Here is a 26,534-nt window from a genome sequence, read left to right as displayed (position 1 = left end):
ATTTCTGTTACAGTGGTCTTCACCTGTGTTTTGTTTCTTTTCTAATTTTCATTCTCTGTTGGTACTCTTTGTGTTCATTTATTGTTTTTTTTTTTAATTTCTTTTAATTTTTTGTTCATGTTTTCCTTTGCCTCTTTGAGTATATTTAGAACCATTAACAAAAAAATCTTTGTCTTAAATGTCCTAGGTCTGGTACTCCTTATTGATGGTTTCTAATGCTTTAATCTCTTTTTTCTAGGCCATTGCTTCCTGTTTCTTTATAGCTTTTTATTGAATCCAAAGCATTTTATATTTTAATGTTTTGTGGCTGTAATTGAACCATGAAGCATTTGTTCTTTAAGATTGTATTCAGCTAGTATTATGACAGATCTTTTCTTGATTGCCAGGAGGTAAGAAAAAAAAAAAGGAAGATAAAAACAAAAATACCTTTCACACTCTCTGCTGATTGACCTGTGCAAGTGCTCTCCTTCGGGACTTATCTATATAATGAGTTTAGAAAGTAGCTCAAGGCCAAAACGCAGGATCTCCCTGATCATTTTTGTCACACCTCTTGTCTTTGAGACTATAGGAATTCCTCCATTTACAGGGTTCTGAATGCCTCCTGTTCTCTGGAGTACACATTTCTCCTGGTTTGGGCGTTGTACTTGTATCTGTGATTCATATTATTGGGATCCCTAGTAGCTTTCATTAGAAACGGCCCTTACTCTCCCCCAGCATTCTGTAGGGATAATTTCTTGAGCGACATTCTACACACAGGGCAATTTTTGGAATGGTAAGTCTCTCAGATAGATTGACCCAAACATTCATGCTCCCAGTATGTGCCTGAGGGTTACTATGCTCCTTCTGGAACTGAGACCAGGGATCTACACTGGTAGTATAGGCTGGTTCAGCACCAAGTTTATGAGGGATCATGGAGGGGCTGGGTAGAGAGCAGTGAGATCCGTAGTCTTTTCTTGATTTGGATCTTGCCCTGTTACTACAGTCCTTGAACTCTTTTCTGGAGCTTTGAGTAGGATGTTTCTGCTAATTCTTGCTGGTTGTTGAAAGATTCTGTGGAAAGAGGGCATCCTGAAAGTGTTTCACTCTGCCAACTTGATTGAAATGGGTATCTGTATATTTTTTCATCTGAATATTCTTAATGAAAATTGCTCAGTGATTTTTAAGAATGGTAAATCAGAAGACTTTTGACACTTAGTAAGTCACCATAAAGCACTAGTTTTTGCTGTGTCACAATTTGGAGAAATACTTATTTTGCTGATCTAGATATTCTTATAGCAAAATATGTTTTTTTGTATTACAAAAGTAATGCAAGTTTATGTAAGTATTAACTATTACAGAAAATGTATACAATAAAAAGTTAAAATAATTATGTTTCCCAGTCTCAGTCTTGTGAATAATTTGGATTATGTTTGTGTTATATACTTCTGTACCTTTTTTTTTTTTTTTTGCAAATGTGAATTTATATGTGTGTATTTATTTTGTTATGTTTGGTTTTCCAAAAAATGAGGACATATTATACATATTGTTCTGGAACTTTTAGCTCAATAATATGTCACAGATATCCTTTTATATCAGTCCATGCAGTTATTAGTCATTCTTTTTTATGCTGTAGCTAGATTTTATTTGTGCTGAATATGATTTTTCTATCACTGAATGATTTATATTGGGTACTACTGTCTATGTTTCTTTAGCTTTTAAGTTTTGACAGATAGGTAGATAGTTGCCTTACTTGCAGCAGTGTTTAATTTTCAGTAGTTATTCAGTAAATATTGTTAATTTTCTTGAATGTCTAGTAGTCATAGGTGGTAAGGCCAGTCACTTGTAATATGTATGATGGTCTCTTATATTCCTAAAGATCATTATTGTAACTACTAACTATTGTTGAAATCTTATTGTGCATGATTGGTATTAAGAGGTAAGTCATGCTGCAGCGGTGTTCATTGCGGTATTATTCACAGTTGCCAAAAGATGGAAGCAATCCCAAGTGTCCATGAACAGATAAATGAATAGGCAACATGTGGTATATACATACAATGGACTATTATGCTGTTATGAGAAGGTATTTAGTTGTGATACATGGGACAACATGGCAGAACCTTGAAGACATATTGAGTGAAATAAGCCAGACAACAAAAAGACAAATATGTGATCTCACTGATATGGAGTAATTAGAATATGTGAACTCATAGAGCCAGACTAGAGTACAGGTTATCTGGAATTGAGAAAGGTGTAGGGAATGAGGAATTAATGCTTAATTTGTATAGAATTTCTGTTGGGAGTGATGGTGATGGTAAACAGTACTGCGAATGTAATTATATATCCGAATTTGGTTAAAAGAGGATATTTCAGGCTGTATATATATATCACTGAAATAAATTTAAAAATTTAATAAGGAAAAGGTAAGCTGTGCTTACATAGATTCTGATTCTATAGACAGGCTCTAAAGAAGCTGATTCTGTTATTCATATTTTTGGGATCCCTAGTAGCTTTCATTAGAAACGTTAATTTGGGGACAGACTACTTGAGGCAATGACCCCAGCAGATGATCAGTATTAGACTTTGTGCTATATAAGTGATTATTCACCACCAAAGTTATAGTGTTTTCATTTTTTAAATTTATATTTACTTTTTACCTTTTTTATTGTATAGTATAACATGTATACAAAACTAAGAAAGAAAAAAGCAATAATTTTGAAAGTACTCAACAAGTGATTACAGGACAGATCCTAGAGTTTGCCATGGGCTACCATTCCATCATCTCAGATTTTTCCTTCTAGCTGTTCCAGAGCATTAGAAGCTAGAACGAATATAAATATTTTTATCATCACAGTTGACTCTTTTTCCTTTTTTGTGAAAAATAACATATATACAAAAAGGCAATAAATTTCAAAGTCGCAGCACAGCAATTAGTTGTAGAACAGGTTTCAGAGTCTGGTATGGGTTACAGTTCCACAATTTTAGGTTTTACTTTGAGCTGCTCTAAGATATGGAGACTAAAAGAAATGTCAATATAATGATTCAGCACTCATACTCATTTGTTAAACCCTACCTTCTCTGTATAACTCCACCATCACCTTTGATCTTAGTTATAATGTTTTTAAAAGGCTCATTTTTTAAATTTAACTTTTTATTAGAGCAGTTGTAGGTTAAATGGCATAATATGTTTTTAAAGTGTTTCATAATATTAGTACGGGCATATCACAGATACTGCGGTTTCAGTTCCTAACCACTGCAATGAAGTAAATATCTCAATAAAGTAAGTTGCATGAATTTTTAAATTTCCTGGTGCATATAAAAGTTATGTTTTCACTATCCTGTTGTCTGTTCAGTACACAATAATAGCATTATGTCTTAAAAAAACAACAGCATACATACCTTAATTAAAAAACCTTTATGCTAAAATATAACCGTCATCTGAGCCTTCAGATTATGGTGGACTGTCTTGCCTTAATGTTAATGACTGCTGAATAATCAGGGTGATGATTGTTGAAGGTTGGGTTGTCTGTGGCAATTTCTTAAAATAAGACAAGAATTAAGTTTGCAACATCAATTGATTCTTCCTTTCATCAAAGATTTTTTTCTGCAGCATATGATGCTGTTTGATTGCATTTTACCCGTAGTAGAACTTATTTCAAAATTGGAGTCAATCCCCTCAAGTCCTGCTACTACTTTATCAACTAAGTTTACATAATATTCTGAATCCTTTGTTGTTATTTCAACAGTGTGACAGCTTCTTAACCAGAAATGGATTCCATCTGAAGAAACCACTCTCTTTGCTCATCCCTAAGAAACAGCTCCTCATTTGTTCAAGTTTTATCATGAGATTGTAGCAATTCAGTCACATGGCTTCACTTGTAATCCTAGTTCTCTTGCTCTTTCCTACTACATCTGCAGGTACTTCCTCCAGTGAACCCTTCAGAGTCATTCATGAGGGTGAAATCAGGTTCTTCCAAACTCAAAAAATATCAACCATATGTTATTATTTTTATCTCACTTGCCCAGATCCATTAGAGGAGTCACTCTTTGTGGCAGCTGTAGCCTTATGAAGTGTATTTCTTTAGTAATAAGACTTGAAAGTTGAAATGACTCCTTGATCCTTGGGCTGCAGAATGGATGTTGTGTTAGCGAGCAGGAAAACAAAATTAATCTCATTGTACCTCTCCAATAGGTGTCTTGGGTGGCAAAGTGCATTGTGAAGGAGCAAGTAATATTTTGAAAGGAATCTATTTTTCTGAGCAGTAGGTCTCAAGAATAAACCATGTTGTAAGCATCCAGGCTTTGTTGTTCCATTTATAGAGCACAGACAAAGACTTTGCATAATTGTTAAGGGCTCTAAGATTTTCAGAATGATAAATGAGCTTTGGTTTCAACTTAATGTCACCAGCTGCATTAACCCCTAATAAGAAAGAGAGTGAGCCTATCCTTTGATACTTTGAAACCAGGCATTGCCTTCTCCTCTCTAGCTTTGAAAGTCCTGGATGGCATCTTTTTCCAATAGAAGGTGTTTTTTTCTTCATTGAAAATGTTTAGTGTAGCTACCTTCATCAGTTATCTTAGCTGGATCTTCTGGTTAACTTGCTGCAGCTTCTACATCAACCCTTGCGTTACTTTACTTTGCGCTTTTGTGTTACAGAGAGGTAACTCTTTCCTTAAGCCTCATGAACCAGCCCCTGCTAGCTTCAAACTTTTTTTCTGTAGTTTCCTCACTACTCTCAGCCTTCACAGAATTGAAGAGAGTTAGGGTCTTGTTCTGGATTGGGCTTTGGCTTAAGGGAATGTTTTAACTGGTTTGATCTTCTCTCCAGACCACTAAAACTTTCTCCATTTTAGTAATAAAGGTTGTGCTGGTTTGAATCTGTTGTATACCCCAGAAAAGCCATGTCCTTTAATCCTCATTCAATATTGTTGGATGGGAGCTTTTTGATTATCCATGGAGATGTGACCCAACTAGGGTTGTGGTGGTAACTTTTGATTAGATGGTTTCCATGGAGATGTGTCTCAGCCCATTCAATGTGGGCTTTGCTTACTGGAGCCTTTAAGAGGAAATGATTTTGGCAAAAGCTTTAGAGTCCATGCATCCAGAGACCTTTGGAGATGAAGAAGGACCCCCGCCACTTGGGAGCTTCATGAAACAAGAAGCCTAGAAAGAAAGTGAGAAGATGTCACCTTTCTAGTTGAGAGAGAAACCCTGAACTTCATCGGCCTTCTTGAACCAAGGTATCTTCCCTGGATGCCTTAGATTGGACATTTCTATAGTTTAGCTTTTATTTGGACATTTTCACAGCCTTAGAACATGTAAACTTGTAACTTAATGAATTCCCCTTTTAAAAAGCTGTTCCTGTTTTTTGCATATTGTACCTGGCAGCTTGCAAACTAGAACAAGGATTTTTTTTTTTGAACTTGAAAGATCAGATTTATTTGGAGGAAACAAAAAAACCCCACAACCCAAAGGATGGGAATTTTACATCTCAAGACATTTCCCAGATATTAAGTCTACAGATTACAAATCATTTTCATAGAAGATATTTTTGTACAAATTTTACATGTATTCAGGAACTGGACATAAATCAATCCTTTTTCTGTTTTAACAGGGGAGAGGAGAGTAGGGGGCTGGAAAAGAACAGTTTTGGATACACCTATTTGGAAGAAGAATAGACGTGAAGAGGGCAAACCCTACCTTTTCATCATCCATAGCAAATAGTTAAAAAACAAACCAAAAACCTTTCACCCTTGGCTTTCTCTCTCTAAAAGCTCACTTCCTAGCTACCAGCCAGTCCATGCCAATAATTTTAAAAATTCACTTGAAATACCTTTTATGCCCATTGGGTAAATGATTCATTATGTCCACTACTGCAGCACATACGAACCAACACCCTACACGGCTGGACAGAGTATAACCTAGGACTTAGGTGAGAAAGAATTGCAAACAGGAGATCAATGTGTCATTTTTCTGCAGGTACCAATACTGCCCATGCTGGGAAGGACACCATCTATCAAGCCAACCCCTGTAAGAGGTGCACACAAAAGCAGGAAAGTTATGCTTTTGTTGTGAGAGAAGCCAGGACCTTGTTAGATAGTTTTTTCCATCATTTATTCTCTCAAGGGAAGCTTAAAAAAAAGAACAAAACAAAAACACACTTAAGCATTGGTTCTAGGCCACATTATAAACCCAAACTGTGGAATTTCAGTAGAGAGAGGAGGAAACTAGTAAAAAAATGAAGTAAAAATAAACCAATTAAGGTTGGGAGAAATGCCCCCAATTTAGTTGTCCCTATTTGTCCACCCTTATTCACCACCCTAGACCATTAATTCAGGAGTTTTCTGACCTGTAAAAGGGGTCAAAGAAGCAGGAGCAGAAACGGGTGGAGGGAAGGAGAGTCAAGACTTCAAGGAGCCAATTTGCTTGAGAAAAGCAGTGATTCCTCAATTGACAGTTCCCAGTGGCTGAGATACAAAATATCTAAGAGATTAGGTATGTTACTTAAATAGAAGCAGTTTGTGGGAGGTGATAGTAAAAAGTATGAGGAACATAGGACAGTGATAATGAGACTCAATTCTTAAAGCTTCAAGGTTTCAAAAGAATGTGAATATATAGGATAGTGTTTAGAAAGAGCAAAATCAGGACACATAAAAGACCTGGGAATTCTCATGAACCTTAATTGCTTCCTGCTCTAGGAAGTAACTATATATGTGTTTATTGGAGAGCACACCATTTCCCTATTATCTGGTGTAAAATAATCCATCACCTCCCAAAGCTTTTCAAATCATGTCTTTCCCATTTATTTTGGTCACAGAACAGTCCTGTTCTCCCATGGCCTGTGGACTCTCTCCCAGCTACCCCTCTAGGGAGTAAAAATGAAGCAATTTCCCCTAGGCTAGCCCTGAAGCTCAGAATTAAATTAAGAAGAGGGGCTGGCAGCCTCCTGGAGACTAAAATGACCTCAGAGACTATTTAACCTATCTTTCCAAGGATAGAAAATTTATTTATATAATATTTCAGAATTCATATATGCCACAATAGGATAGTAAGAATTAAAAGGTAGAAATCTCACACTCTTTCTTATACCTGCCGTACTATCCAACCAGATTCCAGACACTGAATCACTGTCATTACCATTTCTGGTAAATGGAAGTCCCTTGGCACTAATCACACCGGCAACTGCACGCTGTCATAAAGGCACACAACTTTCCCTTTAAAAGCTGTGTGTGTGTCTTTCTCTCTGGCTACACTGGTGATGCTCCAGTTAGTTCAATACTTTATAGGCTGCAGCAGCATGCGAAAGAATTTCATTTCATTAAAAAAAAAGTTAAGAAAGGTCTCCAGGAGATGGTATGCTTTATTTTGTCTTGTCTGGATAGAGGTTTGATTTGCTCTTGAATATTCCAGGTTGGACTGAGACTAGGAGAAAGCATAAATGTAGAGGTTTATTTGTTGTATTCCTCCCCCCTTGTTTTCATCTTCACCATCAGCTGACAGCAGCATACTTGCTTGCAGAACTGAACTTAGAGGCTGGATTTTCTTCAGTTTTCTTTGGCTCAGGTACAGATCTGGAGTCTTGATCCTTTTTACCATCTTTCCTATCAGACTCCTTCCAGTGGTCTTTGCTCCCTCCATCTCCTGGACCACATATGGAGTTCCCACGTTGGCCTTTTGGGATGCTCACCCCATCTACTTTGTTTTCATCTTTTCTTTCTGGTCCTTCCTCAGATGGTTGCGCTGAAGGTATTTTTCCGCAACTACTTTTGTAGGCTTTGTCTGAACTCTGAGATCGAGCAGGAGGATTAGAACTTTGCTTCAACCAAGCATTCTCCTTTGGTGGAGGGGTTGGCATTACCTTTAGAGGCAGATCAGATTTGGGAGGCTTAGAAGTTGGAGAATGACAGTCTTCTTCCTTATTGAGTGTTTCATTTTCCAGAGATTTCTCGCTTTCTCCCCTTCATGCATTTCTGCCAGATGTGGCGGAGGTGCCTGTCTACGATGACTCAATTCCTGTTCTCGATCGTTCCCGTTCCTGAGTCTCTTCACTTCGCTACCTGGAGTGTCTTTCAGGAGACTGTCGTTCTAGTTTTGGCTCATCCAGCTGATGTTGCAATTTATCCTGTTCCTTTTGTAGCCATTCTTCTACTTTCTGTTCTCTAGCAGCTGTGTCAACAGGCTTTGTCCCTCCAAAGATGGAAACTGCTCGACTGGATTCCTAGCAGAGGAATCATCTTCCTTAGGAGTGCTCCAAGGCTTTAGATTCAATTTTCATCTTTGGGGGGGACCTCTATCACCACGCCTGTAATCATCTCAAGAATAATCATCTCTGGAGCTCCACGACTGATCATGCCATCTGTCATATCGGTCCCTGCCTCCTCTGTAGTCATCATCCCTGTGGTACTGACTATCAAATGCTCTTCTGCCGCTGCCTATCCTGGAGTCATAGCCTCTATTATGGTCTCTGCTGCCTTGGTCATCATAGTGATCACGGCCCCCATATCGATCCATATCCTGGTGTGGGCCGTCACAGTATCCATCACGATACCGGTCTGAATCATACCAATCATGATACTTGTCCCCAAAGATATCCTCACCTCTTCTAGGTGGGTAATCATCAGAGCTGTCTGTGGCAGGGCAGGCCCTCCAGTCTGTTTCTGTTTTGTCAGAATCTCGATTTCTATCACGGCCAAAACAATGATGGTCTCTGTCTTTATCCTGTGCTTGATCAGGGTCCACTCGAATTCTCCTTTTAACCTAAAGACTCTCTGTTGAGGCTCAGGGCACTGAACAGGGAATCCAGGTCCTCAAACTCGGCATAACCAAAACCTTTCAATCTCTCTGGATTGCTGGGTTCACGTGATAAACACACTGCACTGATATTTAATCCTCTAAGAAATTCCTTAATGGAATCTTCTGTTACATCAAAGGGCAGGTTCCCTAGAAAAGCAGTGTAGGTCGGCGATTTGGGAAGATGGCTCCGGTCAATATTGGGTTCCTGAGCAGCCCGTGGAGCAGTGGGGAGGATGGAATGGTCAGTTGGAAGTGCCCTATATACATTGTCATCCTTACTGTGCCACCTGGTTGAAACATCTTACAGATCATCTGTTTCATCAGCCATCTGACTGGTTTGAGAACATATGTGCTTCCTGCACCAACACCCCCATCCTCAGCCAGGAAGTCTGTTAGGGAGATAGTCTTCCCTTCTTATTCTTCTTTTTCTTTGAGGCTACCATGTTGGGAGAGGGAGAGAGAATGCCAAAAAGGATGTTTTTACTATTCTGTCATTCTTGTTTTCACCAGAGTAGCCTTTTTAATTCTCAAGAATTTTCCTTGACATTCACAATTTGGCTCACTGTTTGGTGCAAGAGGCCTAGCTTTTGATCTCTCTTGGCTTTTGAAATGTCTTCTCTAAGCTTAATCGTTTCTAGCTTTTGGTTTCAAGTGAGAGTTGTATGATTCTTCCTTAAACACCTAGAAGCCATTGTAGGGTTATTAATTGGCGTAGTTTCAGTACTGTTGTGACTCAGGTAATAGGGAGGCCTGATAAGAGAGAGAGAGAGAGCGCGAATGGGGTTAGGTGGAGAACAGCTTGTTGGTAGAGCTCTTAGAGCACACTTCCCTTTTATTAATTAAGTTGGCCATCTTTATGGGCATGCTTTGTGGTGCTCGTAAACAATTATAATTGTAACATAAAAGATCTCTGGTCACAGATCACCATAACATATATCATAATAATGCAAAAATTTAAGATATTGCTGGAATTACCAAAATGTGACACACAGAGACACACTGTGAGCAGGTTGTTAGAAAAATGGTGCCCAGAGACTTGTTTAATTCAGCATTGCCACAAACTTTCAATTTGTAAAATATGCAGTATCTGTGGAGTGCAATAAAATGAAATGTGCCTCTATTTCTTTTAATGCCCCTTTGAGGTAGGCTAGTAGCAGTTTTCTTTTTCTTTCTTTCTTTTTTTTTTTATGGTTGAAGAAACAGATATTGATATGTGCCCACAGGCCCATATTAACCTGATGGCAAAGTCTGTTCTTTTGTTAGTAAACCCAACGGGGCTGTCTCTCTGCTGCTACTTGTTACAAGTGAATAATAAAATTTTTTTCTATTTAATGACTTTTTGATGGTTTTATTGAATAATGAGTATAACTTAGAAACCCTTTGCCTACTTTCTTTATTGAAAGAAAACTATTTTAAAGCTAGAATTTACTATTATTATGGTACTAAGCATTTTATATAAATTTACCTTATTTTGTTAAAATTAGAAGAAAGTATTTGAAAATATATTAAAGTGAACTACAATCGTCTTCGTTATTTGGGAAGAATCTTTAATGCTTTGAAAATTAGTATTATAAATTAGAGATGCACTGTACAAGGCTTTGAAGGGTTAATATTTTATAGTAGAAGAAAAATAAATCTTAAGGTTATGTTGCCCTCAAGTAACAAGTTTTCCTTCTTTCTGTATTTATTTATATTTTATTTCGCCCTGTGGATTAGGGCTCCAAATATTCTGCCAAGTGACAACACAGAAGTTTAATTAGTCTGGTTTAAACAGAAATATTTACAGTCTGGGTGGCTTCTCACATTATCCGTTAGAAACAGTTTCTCTTTACTTGTTTGGACTTGATTCTTTAATTTTATTCCCTTCCCCTCATTATTATTCTCTTTCTCTAATTTATATGCACAACTTTTTTCTCCCTCAATTAAAAAGAATTCCAACTGTGATCTTTCTGCTTTGATCAGGGGGTTTTCAAGTATTTTTCAGTATTATAAAAATTTTATTTAAGGGACCATACAGCGTCTGAAAATTATGTATTCTTTTTTTTTTTTTTTGCATGGGCAGACACTGGGAATTGAACCTGGGTCTACAGCATGGCAGGTGAGAACTCTGCTGCTGCACCACTGTCGCCCACCCTATATTCACTTTTGAATTGTGAAAACATGCTTTAACCTGAGTATATTAAAGGTCTGTGATAATAGGAAAAAGTTACTCCTCCTATACATAGGTAATTAGGACAGTCCTACTTCAGTAAACATATAATTTCTGAATATGTCTTTTATTGTTATAGTAACAGCTCTTTTATCTCAAAATCAAACTGTTATCAATTTTGTCTTGTTCTGAAATAGTATAAATTATCCCACAACCTCTTTCCTGGTCATGTTTCTTTTGCTGTCATCATCTTTTTAATTATCATTATATGATAATTATTATTACTACTTATTTAGTGCCTAATTTGTCACGTATTTCATACAATAAAAGATTTACTTCTCAAAAAATCCTGAGCAATACATATGCATAGTCCTATTTTATAGGTGAAATAGTCTTATTATGCAGAGAAATTGTATAATTTGCTTAATATCATGCCACTAGTAAATGGTAGAGCTAGGATTTAGATCTAAGCTACTTCCCAGCAGAGCTCTTACTAATCTTCATGTTCTGCCCCTTATTTAACATATATTTAACATTAGATGTCTAGTTTTCTTAGTCCACAGAAACTTTAGAGTTATCAAATTTTGTGTGTGTTATGTATATGTATGTATTGAGAGGGAGGAATTTTTAAATGGATATGGTGAGATAGAATTGGATACTGAAGAAATAAGGCATTTTAAAAAGTAATAAAAAATTGTTTCTGCTTAGTATTACATTCAATTTTCAAATGTAGACCTTGAGTCATCAAGTTTTTAATATGCTCCATATCTTTATTTAACAAGGCAAGGGAACTGGGAGGATTTAGTTAGAGTTCCTCCTAACTAAATTCACTTTAATTTAAAGAATCAACTTCCATGGAATACTTCATTCTTTCTTGGTGCTGGGCACCTAAGTTGTCATTTTTTTGAAGTATGCTAAGTTAAATTCAGGATTAATTACTATTTAATTTTTTAGGAGTCAAAAACTGTTGTGTAAGAGTATATGTTTAATTTTGAGACATTGTATGAGACAGGTTTTTAAAGTATATCATTGCAAAATTTTAATTCCTAATACCTGTATTTGCCACAAAACCATTTATCCAACTATACTTTTTATGGAATGGTGACGGAATTAGGCTCTGCAATTGTTTCCTATTGCTGCACTAATAAATTACCACAAATTTAGTGGCTTAAGAAGTAGACATTACTTTATTCCAGTTCTGGAGGTCAGAAGTCTGAAGTCAGTCTCATGGTGTTCCTTCTGCAAATTTCTGTTTCCTTGCCTTGTCCAGTTTTGTAACAGGCTGCCTGCATTCCTTTGCTTGTGGCCCCTTCTTGTCTTCAAAGCCAGCATTGGTAGCATCCTCAAATCTCTGACTCTGATACCAGCTCTCCTGCCTCTCTCTTCCACTTATAAGAACCATTGAGATTGATTATATTGGGCTCACCTGGATAATTAAGTTTGAGTTTTAACCACAGATTTGGTCCTTATATAAGTATGATAGGATCTTTTGACTCTAGTATATCTTTCCTAATCCCTCACCATCATGACAGTAGATCTGACCTTTTCTCCTTGTATAATGCTGTAATCTATACATATTTCTAGCATAGCACCTTTATCACTCTAATGGCAGACAGTAAATAGTAGTCAAATATTTTTTTCATAAAGGCATCAATACAAAATCAGCTTCACAAAGATCTTTGCTCTGCATTATACCTTTATGGTGTTTTACATATATCAAATATTTTATACATTATTTCCTAGATTTGTGAATCGTTCAAGTTTTATAGTACCTATTGGTACTCTATTCAAAATTATTATTAAATAACTTTTTTTAAACATTTTATTATTGTGAAATATATACACAAAAAAGCAATAAATTTCCAAGTGCATTTTAACAAATAGTTGTAGAACAGACTTTAAAGTTTGGTATGGGTTACAGTTCCACAACTTTTCTTTTTTTCTTCTAGCTTCTCCAAAGCAGGGGAGACCAACAGAAATGTCAATATGATTCACCAGTGATACTCATTTGTTAAATCTTCGCTGTTATACTCTTCCTTCAATTTAAATGACATATATATATATATATATATATAAGCAATAAATTTCAAAGTATGTTGCGACAGTTAGTTGTAGAATAGATTTCAGAGTTTGACACTGGTTACATTCTACACTTTTAGGGTTTTTTCCTAGCTGCCCTGAGGCACTGGAGGCTAAAAGAAATATCAATATGATGATTCAGCATTCATACTCATTTGTTAAACCTTCTCTGTATAACTCCACCATCACCTTTGCCCCTTCTCCCACTAGGGTATTTGGGCTATGGCCATTGCAACTTTTTCATGTTGGAAGGGGCTGTTGATAATACGGGATAGGGGGATGAAACTCGTTAATGTTCTGGATTTCAGAACTTATCTGGTCAAGGCACCCATCTGGAGGTTTTAAGTTTTGGAGAGTTATCTAGTACATGGAACCTTTGTAGAATCTTATATAATGCCCTAGGTATTCTTTAGGATTGGCAGGGATGGTTTTGGTTGGGGTTTGGCAGGTAGCAATGTCTAATTGAAGCATGTGTAAGAGTGACCTCTTGCGTAGCCTCTTGACTCTATTTGAACTCTCTCAGCCACTCATACCTTATTTGTTACACTTCTTTTCCTCCTTTTGGTCAGGATGAAGTTGATGATCCCGTGGTGCCAGGACCAGGCTTATCTGTGGGAGTCATCTCCCCCACTGCCAGGGAGACTTTCATCCTTGGATGTCCCACATAGGGGGTTGGGCAATGGTTTCACTTGCAGAGTTGGATTTAGAGAGAGAGGCCACATCTGAGCAACAAAAGAGGTCCTCTGGTGGTGACTCTTAGGTATACCTATAGGTAGGCTAAGGTTTCCTGCTACTAACATAAGCTTCACTAGAACAGGCCTCAAGGTAAAGGGCTTTGGCCTATTGTTTTGTAAAAATAAAAATAACAGTGCTTCATTTTAATGAAAGCGATTAATTCAAGCGCTATTCATTGCAGACTTCATTAGATGTGTATTAGAAGCAAAAAAGGATGTTTTAGGATCTGATGTAGCTCACCTCATCACCACAATGAAGGAGATAATGAAATGGGTTTGTCGGACTTAGTTTTAAATCTTGCTCTGCTTTTAAACTAGTTGCATGGCTTTAGGCAAATTACTTTACTATTTTAAGCTTTACTTTCAGCAGATGAAAAATGGGGATTATAATATTTACTATATGTGCTGGTTTGGAAGGATGTATGTACCCTAGAAAAGCCATGTTTTAATTCTAATCCCATTTTGTAAAGGCAACCGTTTCTTTGAGTCCCTATTCAGTACTGTATGTTTGAATCTGTAATTAGATCATCTCTCTGGAGATGTGACTCAATGGAGTGGTTCTTAAACTGGATTAGGGGAGACGTGTCTCTACCCATTTGGGTGGGTCTTGATTAGTTTCCTGGAATCTTATAAAAGAGGAAACATTTAGGAGAAAGCAGGAGATTCAGAGAGAGTAGAGAATGCTGCAGCACTGCAAAGCGGAGAGTCCACCAGCCAGTGACCTTTGGAGATGAAGAAGAAAAATACCTTCCGGGGAGCTTCATGAAACAGGAAGCCAGGAGAGAAAGCTAGCAGATGACACCTTGTTTGCTTCATACCTTTTTTTGTTTGCTACATACCTTCCAGCCAATAGAGATACCCTGAACTTCATCGGCCTTCCTGAACCAAGGTGTCTTTCCCTGGATGCCTTTGATTGACATTTCTATAGACTTGGTTTAAGTGGGACACTTTCTCGGCCTTAGAACTGTAAACTAGCAACTTATTAAATTCCCCTTTTTTTTTTTTTTTTTTTTTTTTTTTTTTTTTTTTAAAGGAAAGACAGAGAGAAGGAAGGAAGGATAGAAGGAAGGAAGGAAGGAAGAAAGGGAAACATTTTCTTGTTTTTATTGTATTCTGTTTCTCCGTATTTTGTTACATGGGCTGGGGCCGGGAATCGAACCGAGGTCCTCCGGCATAGCAGGCAAGCACTTTGCCCGCTGAGCCACCGCGGCCCGCCAAATTCCCCTTTTTAAAAGCCATTCCATTTCTGGTATATTGCATCCTCAGCTAGCAAACTAGAACACTATATTACCTTGTTGTGTGGTAAATAAGATGATATATGTATTATCAGGTTTGGTTCATAAAGGCCAAAAAATAATAACTTTTCATGTATAGCGGGGTGGAAATATTTTCAGATTGCTTTAGATTATTTACTTTAGTATGATCAGTGTATATTGCATTATGATAAAATAAGTATATCTTAATTCTATCTGGGCATCTAATTCTTGGAAACCAAATTTATATGGCTTTGGTTAATCTTTATTCTTGGAGAAATAATGGATTTCTGCTCCCCCCTACCCCCAGAGTTGTTTAATAAAAAAGGCTTTTAGAACCACTGGAAAGAATGTTCTGGAGTTAGTGTTTTAGATAATATAAAATTAAGTGTTGTAAATTTAGACTGGGAGATGAAAGCCTTTGTGTTAAGAATACAAATTTTAAAATCAGAGTGCTTGAGTTCTAATCCTTTCACGATTATTGACTTGTGACTTCGGACTTATTACTTAGGTCTCTCTGATGCTGTTCTCTGAAATGAGGGTAATGATATATGACCTACTGCATAGGTTGGAAGGATTGAATGAGATAATCCATATAAAGCATTTAACATAGTGTCTAATAGAGTGATTAATAGCTGTTATTGTTGCTAATAATGATTGATAGGAGAAGGAATAGCTAGCTGACAGGTGTTAAAATGCTAAGGTTGTTTAGAGCAGCTCTGTTAGTAGAAATATAATGTGAACCATATGTAATTTTTAAGTTTTCTGGTAGCCGCATTTTTTAAAATTTAGTTATATTTTGTTTACCAGTATATTCCAAATATTGTCACTTCAGCATTTAATCACTGTCAAAATTATTGAGATATTTTGCATTCTTTTTCATCCTAAAGTCTTTGAAATATGGTGTGTAATTTATCCTATAGCTATAAGTTTAGATACTAAATTTTCATTGGAAATACTTGATCTGTATTAAAATTCATGAAAATTACAGTTGAAAAAGTGAATTTATATATTCAAGTTGTTCCAAACAGACATAAAAGCTTTCTAATAACTGAATTGAATATTAGTTTTTAAAATCAATTAATTATAATTAAATAAAAATGAAAAAATTCAGTTCTGTTGAAGCCACATTTCAAGTGCTCAGTAGCACATGTGGTGCTCATCGGACAATGCAGGTTTGGAGCTTCATCATCCTTGTGTCCCTTTGTTTTTTCCTCATGCTTCTTCTTCGAGTTGTTTTTACTGCTCGTGATTTTGTACTTCATCCATGAGATAGTCTTTTGTCTCTGTTTAAATAAGGTCTTGCTGTCTTTGCATTTAAATAACTTCATACTCTTTTTGAATTCTGAGCTTTCTTGAAATACATAGAATAATTTTTTCCCCAGAAAATTCTTTTCTGCTCCTTGGTCCTTTGTACTAAATAATTAAAAAACAGACAAGGACTATAAGACTCTGTGGTGGTTTGAAACTCTGTGTACCTAGGAAAAACATGTGCTTAAACCTAATCTATTCCTGTGGGTGCATACCCATTTTAAGTAAGACCTTTTGATGAGGTTATTTCAATTAAGGGGTGCCCCTCCTCATTAAGGATAGGTCTTAATCTTGTTACTAGTGTTATTTATAAAGAGAAGGAACCTCAGATAGAGAGTCACAAGAAGCTGAACAACAGTGCAATCTGGAAGTGAAAGGAGAGACCAGGTGACACCACCATGTGCCTTACCATGTGTCAAGCTAAGGACCAAGGATTGCTAGCAGCCTGCCCAGTAATGCCGTAATCTTTGGGAAGAAGTCATTGCTTTGAAGACACCTTGATTTGAACTTTTTCCCAGCTTCAAACTGTGAGTGAATAAATTCTCATTGTTTAACCCGGCCCATTTCATGGTATTTGCTTGAGCAGCCCAGAAATCTAAAGCAGACTCTTTTGGCTAGTCCTAAATGAAACCTTAGAATCCCCTGTAAGGTAGCGATTTAGGCAGCCACCACTGATGGGTAAGAATTATGAATTTATACTCTGGTGTAGATTAACACCCTTTCTTGGATTTCTTGACTCCTTTTCCTGTGTTCTTCCCATTTATATCCCTGAGAACTGCCCCACTTTTTAAACCAGTGCCAATATTCAAATCTAAAATGTTAAGATTAAAGACTGATAGCCAGTTTCTGTCAGTAAATAACTTCTTGATATGTTGGTGTCTGTTAATTTTTGAAAGGCTGAAATCTGCGTTTGTTATTTCTTCAGATGTTGAACTTTCAGATAATTTTAAAAATCACAATTTATCCTCTAGAAAAGCAATAACAAGCTTCTTTTGTACATGAATTTTATATTTGGTTCAGATTTTAAGGTGACTCGAAAGAACAGAGAGATTTATAAGACTGCAATTTTTAATGAATGAAAAGCTTCTGTTACGTAGAATGAAGCCAGGTTTTATGGCAGACATTAACAGTATGGTTTAGTTCCCCATCTCTGTCCCCATTAAGAGATAATTTACATTGTTCTGATTGCAGTATTAGCTCTGATAAATGTGGATGAAACAAATTATGAGGTCCTACTGAAGTACATTGAAGATTTCAAATTGAAGTAAAGTAGTACACTACAAAAGCACCATTCTGCAAATATTTAACCAGTCTGAATAGGCACAGTGACTGTTTATAATGCTGTGTATTTTATATACATATAAAGTAGTATAAAATAGGTAGTAATTTATAAACATATATTTAATATGGTATAATGATTGACTTCTAGAATAAGGTAAATATATTAGTTGAAACATTTTAAGGTTTTAAGTTTTGGAAAATTCGGTGATCAGATTCTGGAGATTTGAGATAATAAAAATTAGTAATAAATACACCTCAGGGTAACACATGCTGGCGATAAAGATTTTTTTTTAATATTTTTATTGAGAAATCTTCACACACATATAGTCCTTTCACAGAATACAATAGTGGCTCACAGTATCATCACATAGCTGTGTGTTCATCACGATGATCATTTTAAAAACGTTTGTATCATTCCAGAAAAAGAAATAAAAAAGAAAAAGTCATACATCCCATGCCCTTACCCTCCCTCTCATGGACCACTAGTATTTCAATTTACCAAATGTTTGTTTTTTTTACCCTTCATTCCCCCTTGCTATTTATTTATTTATTTATCCGTATTCTACTTTATTTTTTTTTAACTCATCTGTCCATGCCCTGGATAAAAGGAGCATTACACACAAGGTTTTTGGTGATACAGGTGTTTTTTTGTTTTTTTTTTTTTTTGTATGCTGTATGCTGGGGTCACATTTTATTCTTTTTCCATGTGAGTATCCCATTATTGCAGCACCATGTTTTGTTTTTGTTGGTTTTTTGGGGGGAAAAGTGCATGGGCTGGGAATTGAACCTGGGCCTCCTGCATGGCAGGCGAGAATTTTACCCCTGAACTACCTCTGCACCCCTGGTGATATAGTTTTAAAACTTTATCATGGAAATGTTAAAGCATATACAAAGATAAGATTCAGTGAATTTTCATATACTCATTGCCTTGTTTCAACACTTGTCCCCATTTTGCCATTCTTATTTTATCTTTGTCACCCTACTCCCTCTCTGCCCCCCTGTGGAGTATTTTAAAGCAAATCCCAGGAATCATTTCACCCATAAATATTTCAGAATGTGTCTATAATACACTAGGACTTTTTGACAAAAGCATAACACAATGCTGTTGTCACAACCAGTACCAACAGCAATAATTCTTTGATGCAATCTTTCAGCTAGAACATGTTCAGATTTCCCTGATTGATTGTCTCAAAAATGTCTTCTACCAATTGGTTTGCTTATTTTAGGATCTGAACAAAGTCTTCATATTGCATTTGAAAGATATGTCTCTTAAGCCTAGTCTCTTGTTCTATAAATTCTCCTCCCTTTTTTGCTAGTAATTTGATGAAGAAACCATAGCATTTAACTTTTAGAATTTCCCTGTTCTCTGTTTGGCTGATTGCATCTTTGTGGTGGTGTTTAACCCCTGTGTTTTCTTTAAATGGGTTTTCAGTTATAGAGGCTTTTCTTGGTGACAATATTTCATAGTAGGTGCTGTGTTCTTTTTATTACATTATTTTTTAAACTTTTATTGTGAAATATAACACGTTTACAAAGAAATGAAAGAAAATGCAGTGATTTTTAAAGTACACTTTAACAAGTAGATACAGAACAAAATTCAGAGTTGGTTATTACCATTCCACTATGTCAGATTTTTCCTCCTAGTTGCTCTAAAACACTGGAGGGTAGAAGATTTTTTTTCTTTGTTTGTTAAAAATAACATATATAAAGAAAAGCAGTAAATTTCAAAGCACATCACAGCAGTTATTTGTTGAACAGATCTCACTCAGAGTCTGGCATGGGTTATAATTCCAAAATCCCAGATCATATCAGAAGGCAGATAATGTAGATTGGCTCTCTTTTAGTATTGTTAAGATTGGTAAGTTGTTTTAAGTGTCAGTCTGACCCATCCTATATAAATCTCCTGTCAACTTTCACCCATGGTTTTAGCAGCCACTAATGGTTGTTGCCTAGATCCTTTATGTCACTAAGGATTGCACAATGGTGATTTTTCTAATCATATCATTCCCACAACATTTATTTGTTGTTGAAATCCTTCTATTAAAATGACCTTTCCGGGCGGGCCACGGTGGCTCAGCAGGTAAGAGTGCTTGCCTGCCATGCCCAAGGACCCCCGGGTTCGTTTCCCGGTGCCTGCCCATGTAAAAAAAAAGACCTTTCCTTCATCTATTTAGTGAATGAAATGCAGCATGCATGCTTGATATTTCCCGCAGTTTGCTTTCTAAAAAAACCAGTGAGCTTGCTTTTTATTTGTTTTCAAGTATCCTGGATTTTTACTTTTTATGTGTTTTAATCCATTGCCAGCACTATTTTTGATGTTTAAATTGTCTCATCTTTTGCTAGTTGGAGTCCCTTCAAATGGGTTCTTCTGTCCTTTTGAATGTGATCCCATTAGTCTTTGATAACTTCCTTTATTTTCTGATGCAAGGATTCTCAGGCATACTTTATACATTTCTTGCTCCAGACCTAGAATCAGCTAGTTCTCCAAAGATACCAGATTCCTTTCAGTGGGACCTTTCTTTTTAATTTTTTTGTATGCTGTATGATGGGGGGGGTCACATTTCATTCTTTTTCCATTTGAGTATCCCGTTATTGCAGCACCAGTCTTCAAACTTTTATTTGTTTGTTTGCTTTTTTTTTTTTTTTTGGGAAGTGCATGAGCTGGGAATTGAACTTTGTCTCCTGCATGGCAGGCAAGAATTCAACCACTGAGCTACCCTCACACCCTTGGGAAATGGTTTTTATAGATCACTATCAAGATGCTAGCGATACTGGTTGCTATTTGAGTGTTCATTGCTTAGAGGCTTTTAAAAAATGTTTTAGACCCAGGAAATGAGTTTTATTTGCTTGTTTGTTGTTTCGAAAGAGGAAAATAAATTATGACTTCATACAATTTACATTAAAAATCACAGGATTGGGTGGGCCATGGTAACTCAGCAGGAGATTTCTTGCCTGTGATGTGGGAGACCCGGGTACGATTCCCGGTGCCTGCTCATGCAAATAAATAAATGAATAAATAAATCATAGTTTTACTTAATTTCTTTCATATTTCTATCTTCGTAATTTTATGGTGAAAATCTTGGTTCTTAATAGTACTAACAATATGTTATACAAATAATTTATTAGTTTGCAAATAACAGTGTCAGTATAATAATATCAGTATAGTAATAATAAAACTGACTGCAACTTAAAATTTCTTTGTTTCTTTTCATCTATAGATTATTTTCTAGTAGAGATGTGTAAGCAGAACACTTTTTGAAAGTTTTATTGTTAACATGTCTATAATTTAAAATTTGTCCTTTTAACCATTTAAAAATTTTTTTTTATTAATTAAAAAAATTACAAGAAACACTAACATTCCTAATATATGATCATTCTGTTCTACATATATAATCAGTAATTCACAATATCATCACATAGTTGCATATTTATCATCATGATCATTTCCCAGAACATTTGCATCAATTCAGAAAAAATAAAAAGACAACAGAAAAATAAAACAAAACCAGAAAAAAAAATTATACGTACCATACCCCTTACCCCTCCCTTTCATTGATCACTAACCTTTCAAACTAAATTTATTTTAACATTTGTTCCCCCTATTATTTATTTTTATGCCATATGTTCTACTCGTCTGTTGACAAGGTAGATAAAAGGAGCGTCAGACAGAAGGTTTTCACAATCACACAGTAACATTGTGAAAGCTATATCATTATACGATCATCATCAAGAAACATGGCTACTGGAGCCAAAAGCTAAAAGACAAATACTGTATGGTCCCAATGATGTGAATCGACACTCGAGAATAAACTTGGAATATGTCATTGGTAACAGAGTTCAGCAGGAGTTAGAAACAGGGTAAGATAATGGGTAATCGGAGCTGATGGAATACAGACGGTGCAATAGGACTAGATACAAAAACTCAAAAATGGACAGTACAATAATACCTAATTGTAAAGTAATCATGTTAAAATACTGAACGAAGCTGCATCCGAGCTATAGGTTTTTGTTTTGTTTTGTTTTGTTCTTATTATTATTACTTTTATTTTTTTTCTCTATATTAACATTCTATATCTTTTTCTGTTATAATGCTAGTTCTTCTAAACCGATGCAAATGTACTAAGAAACGATGATCATGCATCTATGTGATGATGTTAAGAATTACTGATTGCATATGTAGAATGGTATGACGTCTAAAAAAAAAAAAAAAATGGTCAGCACAATACTGCCTAATTGTAATGTAATTATCTTGGAACGCTGAATGAAGCTGCATCTGATCTATAGTTTTTTTTTGTTTGTTTTGTTTTTTTTTCTCTTATATATTTTTGTACTTTTTATTTTTATTTGTGTTTTCTCTCTGTGTTATCACTTTATTTCTTTTTCTGTTGTAGTGCTATTTCTTTCTCTAAATCGATGCATATGTACTGAGAAATGATGACCATACACCTATGTGATGATATTAAGAATTACTGATTGCATATGTAGAATGGATTGATTTCTATTGTTGTGTTAGTTAATTTTTTTAATTAATAAAAAAAAAAAAAAAAAGAAAAGAAAATACATGGAGATGGGCCTGAAATACATCTGTTTTAGAAGCTGCTGTTCTCTCTCGAATCTTAGATCTTTCTTCAGGGGTCAATTTAATTATCCCTAAATGACATCTTTAGGATTTCCTTTATTAAAGATTTGCCAATGATAAAAAATAAAAAAAAACAAAAAACCCCTGGATGAGAGAAATGAGATATGACCTAAAAGTAAATTTGCCTATCATCTAGAAGTCATGGAAGCAGATATTAAAAATGGACTTCATTTATTTTATGAGAAGTGGGAGCATGTCAAGCTTCTCATAATTAGTAATAAACACATCTCTGCTTTAAAAAAAAAAAAAAAAAAAAAAGAAACATGGCTACTGGAGCACAGCTCTACATGTCCAGGCAGCTTCCTCCAGCCTTTCTATTACATCTTGACTAACAAGGTGATATCTACCTAATGTGTAAGAATAACCTCCAGGATAACCTCTCGACTGTGTTTGGAATCTCTTAGCCATTGACACTTTGTCTCATTTCACTCTTCCCCCTATTGGTCCAGAAGGTTTTCTCAGTCCCTTGATGCTAAGTGTCAGCTCATTCTAGGGTTTTTCTCAATCCCTTGATGCTGAGTCTCAGCTCATTCTAGGATCTCTGTCCCACGTTGCCAGGAAGGTCCACACCCCTGGGAGTCATGCCCCACGTAGACAAGGGGAGGGTGGTGAGTTTACTTGCTGTGTTGGCTGGAGAGGGAGGCCGCATCTGAGCAACAAAAGAGGCTCTCTTGGGGGTAACTCTTAGGCCTAATTTTAAGTAGGCTTGACCTATCCTTTGTGGGGTTAAGTTTCATATGAACAACCCCCAAGACTGGGGGCTCAGCCTATAGCTTTGGTTGTCCACACTGCTTGTGAGAATATCAAGAATTCAACTTGGGGAAATTGAATTTCTCCCCATTCTCACCATTCCCTGAAGGGGGCTTTGCAAATACTTTTCCACTCACTGATTGAATCACTCTGAGATCGGGGCATTACTCTGGAGAAACCGACAAAATCTCATGTCCTATCTGAGATTCCAAGTACTTATGGTGTTCAGTCAAACTATCTACATAAGTTATATTAGGAAATGCACTAGTCAAAATATAAATTTTGTACCAAATAAACATTTTTTGCTTTAGTCTTACACATAAGATGACATTTTAAAATATTAATTACCATCTGTTTTCAGCACCCTGCAATAATGACATTCCTTTGTTCTTCCTCATGCAAAAACATTTTTTAAATTTGTACATTTAGTCACTATTATACACTCTGGGCATTGCTAGATTATACCATCTCAATCTTTATCGTCTATCTTTCTTTCCGATTTCATTTATGTCCCCAGCCCTCCTCCCTCTATCATTCTCACATGCGGCTTCATTCAGTGTTTTGACATAATTACATTACAGTTAGGTAGTATTGTGCTGTCCATTTATGAGTTTTTACGTTCAGTCCTGTTGCACAGTCTATGTCCCTTCAACTTCAGTTACCCAATATCTTACCCTATTTCTATCTCCTGATGGTCTCTGTTACCAACCAAATATTCCAAGTTTATTCACATGTCAGTTCATATCAGTGAAACCATACAGTATTTGTCCTTTTGTTTTTCACTAATCTCACTCAGCATAATGTCCTCAAGGTCCATCCATGTTGTTACATACTTCATAACTTTATTCTGTCTTACAGCTACATAATATTCCATCATATGTATATACCACAGTTTGTTTAGCCACCCGTCTGTTGATGGACATTTTGGCTGTTTCCATCTCTTGGTAATTGTTAATAATGCTGCTGTAAACATTGGTTTGCAAATGTCCATTTGTGTCCTTGCCCTCATGTCCTTTGAGTAGAGACAGCTTATAGATGGGTCCTGTTTTTTAATCCATTCTGCCAGGCTATGTCCTTTGATTGGTGAGTTTAATCCATTATCATTTAGTGTTAAAACTGTACGGGTGGTACTTTCTTCTACCATTTTGCCTTTTGGATTTTATATATCTAATTTTCCTTCTTTTTACCTTTACTCTTAGTCTTCCTTTCTACTCTCTTCTCCACACCTCTCTCTTCTGTCCATTCGTATCTGTCTCTAGTGCTCCCTTTAAGTATTTCTTGCAGAGCTGGTCTCTTTGTCACAAATTCTCTCAGTGATTTTTTGCCTGAAAATGTTTTAATTTCTCCCTCATTTTTGAAGGACAGTTTTGCTGGATATAGAATTCTTGGTTGGCAGTTTTTCTCTTTTAATAATTTAAATATATCATCCCACTGTCTTCTGCCTCCATGGTTTCTGCTGAGAAATCTACGTATAGTCTTATTGGGCTTTCCTTGTACGTGAATGATTGCTTTTCTCTTGCTGCTTTCAAGATTCTCTCTTTCTCTTTGACTGCTGATATTCTGATTAGGAAATGTCTTGGAGTACGTCTGTTTGGATCTCTTGTGTTTGGGGTATGCTGCACTTCTTGGACCTGTAATTTTAAGTCTTTCATAAGAGTTGGGAAATTTTCAGTGATGATATCCTCCATTAGTTTTTCTCCTCCTTTTCCCTTCTCTTCTTCTGGGACACCCACAACACGTATATTCGTGTGCTTCATATTGTCCTTCAATTCCCTGAGTCTGCTCATATTTTTCCATTTTTTTCCCTATAGTTTCTGTTTCTTGCTGGATTTCAGATGTTCCATCCTCCAGTTCACTAATCCTATCTTCTTCCTCTTGAAATCTACTGCTATAAGTTTCCATTGTTTCTTTCATCTCTTCGACTTTCCCTTTCATTCCCATAAGTTCTGAGATTTGTTTTTTCAGACTTTTGATTTCTTCTTTCTGTTCATTCCTTGCCTTCTTTATATCCTCCCTCAATTCATTGATTTGGTTTTTGATGAGGTTTTCTGTGTCTGTCTGTATATTTTGAATTAATTGTTTCAGCTCCTGTATCTCATTTGAAATGTTGGTTTGTTCCTTTGACTGGGCCATATCTTCAATTTTCGTAGGGTGATTTATTTTTCCTGGTGTCTAGACATTTAATTACCATAATTAGTTTATTCTGGAGATTGCTTTCACTTCTTTTACCTACGATTTTCTTGCTAGATGAATTTGTTGTCTATCTGTTCTTTGACATTCAGTTCAGCCTTTCTGGACCTCTAGCTTAGGTTTTGTTTAATGGAGGAGAATTTTTCAGTTCTTGTTTTCTTGTTTCTTGCCCTGCTTGTATGGTGCTTTTTCCCCCAACCCTTAGGAGGGTATACTTAGATATTATAGACCCCAGCTGGATTTTCCCAGACCAAACTGGCCTCCTATCAGGGGAAGGAGTCACCTCCTTGGTTTTTCCTGAGGGTAAGACCCAGCAGATTGAAAGAGTTTCCTGTGAAGTCTCTGGGCCCTGTTTTTTCTTATCCTGCCCAGTATGTGGTGCTTGTCTGCCTGCATGTGCCACCAGCATAAGGTGATGCGCTACCTTTAACTTAGGTAGATTCTCCCTGCTGGGGATGTGGTGGTGACAGAGGAGAGGTTGTAGGCTGGTTTTAATCGCTTCAAATTACCAAGCCCTGGTGTCTTAATTCCTTAAGGGAGGGATTCCACCTGAGTTGGGCTTCACCCCTCCCCGGGGGAACGCATAGGCTCCAGACAAGCCCTCAAATGAGCTTGTTTCTGCCTATACCCGGGGAAATTGCAACCTTAGAAGTCCTGCTGCTGTATCCAAAGGCAGTCAAGCCTTTGTAGAAATACAGCCACAAAAACCTCTGCTTCCTTTTTTTTTTTTCTTTTTCCATCAGCCCTGCCCAGTTGGCGCTGGGGCAAAAATGAGTGACCTCTTCTTTGACCAGGTTCACCTGGGCTGGGGCCTATTTTTAGTAGTCAGAATTTGTTATTTAATTCCATGATTGGTGTTTGGTTGGGCTCAGTCCCTGCTGCTGGTGAAGTCTCTTTCCTTTCCCCTCTGGGAAGCAGCCTGTGGGGGAGGGGCGCCGGCTGCCACTGCTTGAGGAACCCACGGTTCTGGGGGGGCTCGCATCCGGTCCAGCTGGTCCAGACTGGGGTACGCTGTGTGTCCCTTCACTGACGTGGCCCCAGGAGCTTTCTGTACTGTTTCTCGTTATTTAGTAGTTGTTCTGGAGGACGAACTAAAATGCGCACATTTCTAAGCCGCCATCTTGATTTTCCTCCCAACACATAGCCCTTTTAACCATTTTTAAGTGAACTGTTCAGTGACATTAACTACATCCACAGTGTTTGCAACCACCATCACTATCCCATTTCCCAAATATTTTCATCACTCCAGTCAGTTACTCTGTACTCATTAATCAAGAATTCCCCTTTCTTTTCTTCTCTCAGCTCCTGGTAACCTCGAAACATCTTTCTGTGAATTAGCGTATTCTTAGATATTTCATGTAAGTGAAATCATAGTATT

General features: G+C 36.6%; 1 protein-coding gene and 1 pseudogene across 12 annotated transcripts in view; one reads left to right on the top strand and one right to left on the bottom strand.

Annotated features, from left to right (window-relative positions):
- The window catches only part of ARID4B (AT-rich interaction domain 4B), a 209,545-nt gene that overhangs the window by 15,200 nt on the left and 167,811 nt on the right, over nt 1-26,534 (top strand). For 7 of the 12 annotated variants that reach the window (XM_077168373.1, XM_077168374.1, XM_077168372.1 and 4 more), the window contains exon 3: nt 3,723-10,868. The exons of 4 other annotated variants lie outside the window; for them this stretch is intronic. In XM_077168373.1, the coding sequence (XP_077024488.1) occupies nt 10,800-10,868 (69 nt within the window). In that variant the 5' untranslated portion in view covers nt 3,723-10,799. Of the gene's footprint in view, nt 1-1,460; nt 10,869-26,534 lie in introns of those variants that run through there. One more of the 12 variants, XM_077168375.1, reaches the window with a different exon arrangement.
- Nucleotides 7,400-9,213, bottom strand: LOC143689421 (eukaryotic translation initiation factor 4B pseudogene; annotated as a pseudogene).

Source organism: Tamandua tetradactyla, chromosome 7, assembly GCF_023851605.1.
Source record: "Tamandua tetradactyla isolate mTamTet1 chromosome 7, mTamTet1.pri, whole genome shotgun sequence".
In the NCBI taxonomy this organism is placed as follows: domain Eukaryota; kingdom Metazoa; phylum Chordata; class Mammalia; order Pilosa; family Myrmecophagidae; genus Tamandua; species Tamandua tetradactyla.
The sequence above is the reverse complement of the archived record's forward strand: the minus strand, read 5'-3'. Positions and strand labels throughout refer to the sequence as shown.